This window comes from Gopherus evgoodei, chromosome 8 (assembly GCF_007399415.2).
Source record: "Gopherus evgoodei ecotype Sinaloan lineage chromosome 8, rGopEvg1_v1.p, whole genome shotgun sequence".
NCBI classification, from domain to species: Eukaryota; Metazoa; Chordata; order Testudines; family Testudinidae; genus Gopherus; species Gopherus evgoodei.
In genome coordinates this window covers 25,915,370-25,925,089 of record NC_044329.1, presented here as the reverse complement: position 1 = coordinate 25,925,089, position 9,720 = coordinate 25,915,370, and the positions used below count along the sequence as shown (strand labels likewise).

The window sequence follows — 9,720 nt, the reverse complement described above, 5'->3', positions numbered from 1 at the left end:
CAGTACAAAAAAATCATCTTTCCTTACACCAGGAGTTGACAGCTGTTTTAAAATAGATGACAATGATATCTCTACAATAGCTCTTAGCACCTACAGTTTAAGTTTACTTTCATAAGAGCATTTATGGGGGAAGTTTAATTACTGTTCACAGAATAGTAATAAAGAAACAAACAGTTTTGTAATAGGTATTGAGAAGAGGGTCAAAAGGACAGTTACTCAGCTACCTGCATTACAATAAGTTTTATTGAAAGGTACATTCTATAATGAAACTAAAACAATGTTACTTCTGCTAAAACTAGCTCAGTGCATCTTCAGCAGTTGCATTCAACTTGCATAGCATGTACTATCCTTTACATCCCTTGCCCCTTTCACCAGTTAGGTACGCTGTATGTAGTTACCGCTGCTATCTGCGTGGTCAAGGTTAGCAACAACATTCACCTATAAGTTTATAGTAAAAAAATTTTCCTCCTCAAGCTGTTCACTACTTGCAGTAGTTTAAAGTGTTCTGTAGGAAGTTTGACTATGCTTTTACTACATTAGAAGGAAGGTGAGGAGCTCCCCAAAAATCAGTGTTGACATTGGAAAGTAGATGTTAGTGTACCAGCCCCATGTTTTATTTAACTATTGACAGTTCTTTTCTCCCATTGCCCAGATAAGTTTAGGGTGCATGCAGGAGTTAATGATTGACCAGTAAGAGGTTCTCATGCAATGCAGTGCAGAGCATTCAGAGCTCACTGCCTACATCCCAGCTTCAGACATTTGTTTCATGACATACAATGCTGCAGCTTTATTTGTGCTTAGGCATCCCATTTATGAACATCTTTTGAATGTACTCTCTCATTCCTCTAGTGCTGAAGAGCTAGTATTGACACACAGGTTTAGATCTTTTAGTGACAAACAAGGAATGAAGCTGTATTTGTTCAAAGTAGCAGAGCTGATTCAGAACTCCAACTATTAAAGGAATAGATACAATCTCCTATTTAGGCAACAAAAGCTGATGTCATCTTACATGGTGGTGGTACTGGTACAATTTCTATTGAGGGCATGCAAACAGCATCTGCATAATAATCAGAAGTTGCCCCATTGTCTAGAATGGAATCTAGGGGGAAGATTTTGTCAGGCTCTACAACTGACTTTAAACAGCAATAGCAAAGTAGCAGTTTTACTGACATTGCAAACTGATATAGGGTGCAGTTTGCTTGTGAAAGCCATGCTTTCAATCTCCACCATTCAAAGTTCCCAAAATTACACTCTTCACAAAATGAGGGTAGAAGGATGGCTAAGTTCAATAATGATACAGAGTAACAACTGCAGGCTTGCCCCAGCATAGCATCTGTCTGATTTGTATTTTATCATCTTAGCCAGAGTTGTCAACTCTGCACTGGAGGTGGACAGCACTGCATCAAAGGACCACTGCCTTGTGCACGATGACATGGCTACTCAAAAAGAAAAACACAATACAAAACATTTGACTTAGTCTCTGGGATGCAGTTATCTATCCAGTGCAGTATCAGGGAGATGTCAGAGACTGTTTGGTAGCCTCAGGAGTCCTGAAGCACATTATGCCTCCTATGTTTCAAGTACAAGTTTTAGGAGGTGGAAAATCAAATTGCATGAAGTTATGTAATCCAGCTAAACAGCCACAGCTGTAGTAACCAAGGTTAAACTACACTAGCTGTTCTGTCAGTTAACTACTGAGTTGTCTTGAGGCTATTCACTGCTATAAACAGTATTACGATTCTTCACTGTTACATTTTCATATTTCAATATTCAGGCAGGTTTTAGTCATTCATCCTTCAGGAACTGTTCACTACTCCTGTAGTCAGCACCAGTACAACTGCATTTGCTGGAAAGGTCTATTAAAGAAACCTGGATGTTTTAGTTTTCCCACGAGTTGAACAGTTGTCAGGTTTTAGGCTTCAGTTTTCAATTCCACAGCTGAATTCTGTAAGCCAGCCTTCAGGATAGTCATCTTTCTATTTTAAGATTCCTGTGCAGACACTAAGAGAGACATTAAGTCAACTAAACAGCTGTTGCTGTACTATATCTGTTATAAGAAAATTTCTGCCCCCAAAAGTAGGAAGAGGATGGGGAGGGGGAAGGATACTCCAAGGAAGAGACAGTTAATGGCAGTCATTTAAAAAAATGAAATGAAAGTAGCAACTCAGCAGTGAAAGTTAGTTGAGTAATAGGCTAAAACAGTAATTAACTTATGTCCAGCTTAGACTCCTCACCCCTCAAGTTTATTTCAGGCCTTTAAAATCTGTTTCAGCAAGACTGGTTTATTATACATTGGATAGATAAAAGCAGCGTTCCAATAAAGTGTTGGAAAACAGCTTGTCTAGTCAATGCACAGGACAAAGAGTTAGAGGCTAGTTTTGCCAGATTCAGTTTAACCATGTTTAAACTATGTAGATACAATAGAACCTCAGTTACAACCTCAGGAATGGAGGTTGTTTGTTACTCTGAACAAAATGTTACAGTTCTTTCAAGAGTTCACAACTGATCAACTTAATACAGCTTTGAAACTTTATGTAGAAGAAAAATGCTTTTAACCATCTCAAACAGTGAAAAGCACAAACAGTTTTCTTACTGTGTCAATTTTTACACCGACTAATTTTTAGCAGTTTACATTTAACACAATTCTATACTGTGCAGTATTTGCTTCCCCACCCCACAAATCTCTACTGCCTGACTGCATACTTTCAGGTCCAAATGAAGTGTGGTTGACTGGTCAGTTTTTAACTCTGGTGTTTGTAACTGCATTTCTACTGTAGAGCTTTGGAAGTGAGAAAGAAAGCAGTGTCTTAATGCATTACATACTACTTCAGTTGACAGGGTATTTTTGTAGGAAAATCATTGTTGTATAACATCAGCTTTGTAGACTTTTCTATGACAATTATCTCAGAATCTTTATTGTATGTTCAGGACTTGTTCCTAACATGCATATAGGAGTCCTAGGACAACCAGAAAGTTGTTGTTACAGGCAAGCCAATTTCAGTAACTCTGTCTGGAGGATGGGCTAACCAACCTTCACTACAAGTTTTGGTGCACTGATTAATACATTGACCTACTGCTCAAGTATAGACACTTCTTCCTTTCTTCTTTTTCCTTGTAAGCATCAGAATGTGAAGCAGGTTAACCACCTGGCATCTTTGTCACATCCCACCACTTGCTCTGCTAATCTAGCTGTGCTCCAGACTTCAGTGAGATTCAAGTGATGGACACCACAGTATGGGAAAACTGGTACTTCACTATGGAGACATTGGGAGGGTTGCCAGTTTATATTTTCAGGTATTAGTGTTGATGCACCTAAAGGTCAGCAGTAGGTGTCCAAGGATTGACAGGCCACTTGGAATGTGTTGATTAAATTGAAGAGTTGCTTTGTTTGACAACTAAGTTGAATATCTAGGCTGTGCCTAGGGGGCTGAAGAAACCTCCTCCAGTCTAGTAAGCATGAAGAAAGTTATTTGTTTAAAGATTCCTGTTTGTGCACAAATTGAAGTTGAAAGCAGCTAAAGAAAGTTACCTGTTACGAGCCAGTCTCTGGGATTGTGGGGAGGTGCGAGATTCTGTAGTAGCTATGCTTCAGCTGCCGTGCTGTATGTCCTGACACAATCCACTTCAGCTTCTGAACATTTGGTTTTGAACACTTGTTTGATGAATATTCTGCAAGGCACTTTAATACCAGCTCCTTCCAGAAAGTTAGATCTCTGCTATTTGTCTGAATGAAGAAAGGTTGAAGCTAGAATGAAGCACTCATTTTCCAGTGGTTTTAATCTACCCTCACCACCTCCTACAAGCAAGCTACATTAAGAAAAGCCTTGTACCACATGCCAGTTGGGGGAAGGTGTGAAGGGGACAAGCTTGGGTGCCAATGGACTGCTGAAGGCCCTTAGTTCTTAACACACAAGAGCTTGGACAAAATACTTCACATTATTTTTGTGATTACTGAGCTCCAACAGAATGGAGTAGTTGTTCCCTTGTGAACAAGTTTCACAATAGTTTCACAGAATGACACCATATAAGTTGTAGATGATAGTAATAGTCAAGTTGAGCCAAAACTTGACTTGTTGGTTTTCCTTGGCGGTTTATTTGCATCAGGGATTGGCAATCTTTAGTATGCGGCCCGTGAGGGAAATCTGCTGACAGGCCGGGCTGGTTTGTTTACCTGCAGCATCTGAAGGTTCAGCCAATTGCAGTTCCCACTAGCCATGGTCCACCATTCCAGGCCAATGGGGGCTGCAGGAAGCAGCATGGGCTGAAGGATGTGCTGGCTGCTGTTTCCTGCAGCCCCCATTGGCCTGGAACAGCAAACTGCTGCCAGTGGGAGCTGTGATTGGCTGAACCTGTGGACACTGCAGGTAAACAAACCGGCCCAGCCGCATAGTTCCCTGACTGGCTGCATGCCAAAGGATGCAGAATCCTGATTTACATCATGGATACTGTGAAGGACTGTTGTGCCTTTTTGTCATCTATGAGCCAGTCACATGAATGCTGCATAAAAGTTACATGCAAGTTTTTCAAAATCTCCCCATCTTGGGAGAAAAAAGTCAACTCCAATTTGTCCGAGCAAGTAAAGAATTATTTCATTTTTAACAATAGCAAACTAGAATCTGTCTTGAAGGTTCCTCAAAAAAAAAAAAAAAAAAAAAAAAAAAAAACACGCAGAATTCTGTTCAACAACCTAATGTTAAACCTGTTCAGAGGCTCTACCCTTCACTGTTAAGGTCATTCTCCCCCCACCTCCCATCCCAATGACATACCTTGGAATGTATCTGAAGGCATTCTATCACTTCTTTCAACTCTAACAGTTTCTTTTCTTCAGTCTCTAGTGCCAATATAGATAATGCCAAAACAGAAGGCTAAGGGAAACAAAGTAAATGTTAATACTGACAGCTGAGACTGTTAAGCTGCAGTAAACTCAGTGTGCTTATGGTATTAGAAACCACGTACCTTGGCTTTAGAGAACATGATTCTGCAGTGACATGCCTTAAGCTGGGCTTCAAGTCTCTCAAAATTAAGATGCTTTCTCCTGTAAGAGAATGGCATTAAGAGTTTAGTTAGTTGTAGAGAGCATGAAATTTTCTTTTTAGGTATATAAGTCAAATCAAGACTCCAAAAGCCTTAGAAATTTGCTGAGCATTTAATACAAAATTACTCAGGCATTCTATCTGATACTCTTTAAGGGTTCCATCAGTTCCAGAAATGTGTGTGAAAGAATAATGACAGGCTTTTTAAGTTCAGGGGTGTTCGCTATATCTACACTTATACTACTACAGCAATGCTGCTTCTACAATTCAGCTTATACAGTAACCTATGTCAGTGACAGGGGTTTTCCTGTCATTGTACGTAATCCACCTCCTCACTTCTGCTGGGGACTAGTAGTGTCTATACCAGGTGTTAGGTTGGCATAGCTACATTCAGGGTGTAGATTTTTCACACCTGAGAGCTGTAGGTATGCCAGTGTAAGTTCCCATTGTAGACTAGCTCTAGGACTCAGTTTCTGTACTATACAATTAAGTGTTGCAGCTTAATGTGCTTTTGCTTTGTTTTTTGCACAGATATTTTTCTATATACATTTGCAAGACTGGCAACATGGTAAAGTAAAAAAAGTTTTGGCTTTATATCCCCGGTTGTTCTGACTCAGCTAAGGGGTTTTACACGTTTGATGTGCTTACAGTATTTGTTGACCAAGCAAGTTTTGATCTTGAAGTAACTAAGGATATTCATAAACCAGCTGTCTTTTCAGAGAAAAGATTTTGAAAGACTGCCAGACACTGCTGCTTGAGCAGCAGTGCATTAACCTGCACCTGTTCAGCAAGGCTGTTTCCCTGATCTAAAACTATGCCCTGGGTCATTTTTATTTTAGCTGTAATCAACATTGTCCCTGAAGTAGGAGAAAGCTCTGTTCATTACAGCACAGTATCAATCCACAGGGATTCACATCAGCCACTGTTTACCAGTTTGTAAAAGTTTGCATTCTCACTTTTGATTTAAATTGTATACATTAAAGTAGATTACTTGAGTGATTTTCTTCACCAGCCCTTTCCAGTGGGCAGTGAAGCTTCAAAGTCACAGTGTAATAGTTGTTTTACCTTTCACAAGGTAAATTCTCATGGGTAAGCAAGTGATAGAGTTGTAGAAACTGAAAGGCAGTTGTAGCTTTGACTCTCCAGTATAGCTTCTCTAACACAATTTTCTCCATTCTCATCATGTCCGATACAGTGAACCTGTACTGGCTTATTTGAATTAAGTCAGTGGCTAAGGGAATGCTTCTTTCTTCTTCTGTTGCTTTCACAGCCAGGTAGAAGCAGCTCAGTCCAACACAGCCTAAGTGTTTAGGCTGCACCTAAAAGAAAGGTCAAATTTATTATATTGAAAGCATTTTATAGCAAGTCAGAAAAATAAACGTGTTCAGCTAAAATAGATGTTGGGTTCTCTTTTTAAGCCAAGCTCTGCAGGTAGCAATCATTTTGCATACTGTAACTCAACCATCCCACATCTATACACCACGATGTCAGACACCCAAAATTACTTCTCACTCTGCCTTCTACAAGCAGGGGCATGAGAGAGATTTCCTCTTATACTGACCTTTCCTTATTGTATTAGAAATCTAGACATTTCTATACCAGGTTAGATCAGGGTCACTAATCCAAAATCCTACTGGAGAGTTAGACTGTGAGGTACAAGAAGTTCCTTGGAGAAGAATTAATGAATAATCTAACTAATGGACATTTCTTCCAAAACACTGAAAGAAACTGGCACGTGCTCAGAAGCGAGTGTGTGTCTAGTCCTTTTTTAATCTGATGAGGGTGGCTTTAAAATTTTCTAAAGGATATTTTTTGGATTCAGTAATCTTTCCACTCCCACCCCACCACCCCATTTAGGAATATGCATGGTCTCCGTGGTATGCTTAAATTGCCTTAAGTCTGAGCTGGAAGATTTTGAATTGCTTACTTTTGATTATTATAAAAAGTATCTTTGAGAACTTTTATTTCTGATAGCATACACTATGGCATAATGAGATCCTCTGGTCACTCTGTGTAATTATAGGAGTATGCTTCAGTCCCCAAATCCTCCTTCCCAAAAACTACTGAAGTACTCAGTACTGACCAACATCTGATGTCTGTTGATCACTTGGCATTTTGGACAAGAACCTTACAGATCTAGAGTAGTAAGATAAAAAGTAGCTTACAGAATGTACACATACATTTTGTATTGAAAGGAGTAAGAGAAAGCATGTGTACAAGAGAAGTTTGCTGTTTAAGACTAACCGGAGATGTTACTCTGACAACCCACAGTTGAACTGACCTAACCCTGGTTTAGACAGCACTAGGTCAACAGAATTCTTAAATCAACCTAGCTACCACTTCTGGGGGCTGTGTATTACTTGCACAGATGAGAGACCCTCCCCTGTTAAGCAAGCATAAGTATGTTTGCAGTGAAGTGCTATAGCAGCACAGCTGTGCCATTATAGCACTCTAAGTGTAGACAAGCCCATAGGCTGTATCTTCACTTGGAATAAAGGTCTTCTTAACTAGAGTTAAAATCTTATTGAAGACAAACACTATGTAGTTTTCACATAAGTTAGGAGGCTATGAAGCATGGCTAACTTTTTTCCCTTAAGTGAAGGCAAGGCCATAGAAAGTTAATGTATAAAAGCTTATGTTTCCAAAACATACCTTCATTTTTGACAGAAACCTGTCTAAGAAATTCACAGCTAAAGAAAATGTTTCTGTACTGAAGCCAAAGAATTGAGTTAAGCTGAGGAGATCTTTTACTTCAAAGTCTCGCAACCTTGCAGTCATTCGGAGGCCATTGTCATGAGCAGTTTCAATTAGTCTCAGGCCAGAAGCCTTTGGCTGATATCTTAACTCTTGTTCCAACAGAGCATTGAGCTGATCTAGCAATTCTTGAGCTTGAGTTGTTACAAGCATTTCAATCATCTGTAATGAAACACAAATACTTAATGCAAGAAGCTACTAAAAGGCATTTTGGGACTCTACGATATGCTGGGGAGTTACATTTGCCCGAATATCAATCAGTGGCAAAGGGAAAGCTCTTCAATTTTCCCCAGCACGATAGAATTACATCATAATATTAGAGAGCTCTACTTAGATTTATAAAGACTCCCTCTCTATTGTTCTAGACCAGGAGTTCTCAAATTGGGGGTCAGAACCACTCAGGGGGTCACAAGGTTACTACAGGGGAGTCATGAGCCGCCAGCCTCCACCCCAAACCCTGCTTTGCTTCCAGCATTTATAATGGTGTTAAATATATTAAGAAGTGTTTTTAATGTATAAGGAGAGTGTCCACACTTAGAGGCTTGCCATGTGAAAGGGGTCACAAGTACAAAAGTTGGAGAACCACTGTTCTAATCAGACATTTCTGCTGTTATATATCTGAACTTAAACTTTTGATTTTCTAGTACACATTTTACAGAAGATTTTATTATTTATGGATGTGGGTGGCCTTCAGTTGGTGTGTTATAGCCAGCAAGCAGCCTTCCCCTTTAGTATACACCCCGAAACACCCACATTATACAGGAATCAGTGCTGGTGTTTCATGTATGCAAGGAACCCAAACTCAAGTTCGGAAGTATTCCTCCAAGAGAGAGCTCAGCACTTTGCAGACAACGGAGCTGTAGCGCTGACTGAAGAGCACAGACACATGGCACACGTCAGCTGCCCGAGCCCTCCAATCACTCAGCACCTCCCCCTCCACGGTGACATGCCTGGGCTTGTCCGCCCGGCTCGGGAGAGAAGGGATTCGGGCTCATAGACCCCGAGACACAATCTTAGTGCGGGGTGGGGGGGGGGCTTCAAATCCTCCTCCTCCTCCTAGCAATTCCAGCTTGACCCATGACACCCCCAGGCTGTAACAGCACAGGCCGGCTGGGTCGGGGAACCGACCGCCCAGCCTGGAGCCTCTGGTCCCCCAAACCCTCACGCGACCTGCCCAAGGCTGGACCGTTCCCCCCGGCCCCAGCCCAAACCCGCGAACGCTCCATCCCCCCGCCGGCTCCTTACCGCGTGATCGGGGGCAGGCGCCGGGTCCTGCTCGGGGCCGCGGGCACCTCGCAGATTAATACTTACAAAACGTTTCTTAAAACCCCGCCACGTTTAAAAATAAATAAATAACCGCGCGCCCCGAGACCCCACTACGGCGGCGGCGCCTACCCCCACCACCCTCAGCCCCTAGCCCTTATGTAGAGAGGGGAGGGCGGAAGCCGCCTATACTCGCCTTCGGTTGGCTGCTCCTGATCTGATCGACCAGCCAGTCGGCCAATCAAGACGCTGACTGAGAGGGAGGCTGTGGCTGGCGTCTACGGGCCTCAGATGTAGCCTCGGGGGTCGGGCAGGGGAGGAGTCGCTGATCCGAAGCGCCGCCTGCTTTGGCCACCAGGGGGCAGAGACAGCTCCTTAAACCATAGAAAGGTCAGGCTCGTGCCTAGATGCGCCTGAGGGTCACCAATGGCACCTTGCTTCCCTGCTCCCCAGAGTCCCTGGCTTCTGGGCGCTTCTCTGCTAGGGCTGTGCCACGGGTCAAACGGCCCACGAGCCACCATGGACTCTGCAGGGCTAGAATCTGGATCTTTCCGGCACCACCACATAACTCTGCACCATGCCTACTTATGCTGGCTGCACTTTGCACGTGTTTAAGTCCCATAAGCTTTTCCCAATCTAGGTACCATCTGACAGAGGGATTATTTCGTCT

General features: G+C 42.2%; 1 protein-coding gene across 1 annotated transcript; it reads right to left on the bottom strand.

The window, feature by feature from the left end:
• Positions 1–225: 225 nt before the first annotated feature.
• Positions 226–9,216, bottom strand: CCNG1 (cyclin G1). The gene is made up of 7 exons (XM_030571437.1): positions 9,033–9,216; positions 7,686–7,949; positions 6,099–6,352; positions 4,957–5,035; positions 4,767–4,865; positions 3,530–3,724; positions 226–2,001 (listed from the first exon to the last, which is right to left on the bottom strand). The coding sequence occupies exons 2-6, from the start codon at positions 7,947–7,949 to the stop codon at positions 3,533–3,535; spliced, it is 888 nt and encodes a 295-aa protein (XP_030427297.1). The 5' UTR covers positions 9,033–9,216; the 3' UTR covers positions 226–2,001; positions 3,530–3,532.
• Positions 9,217–9,720: the final 504 nt, after the last annotated feature.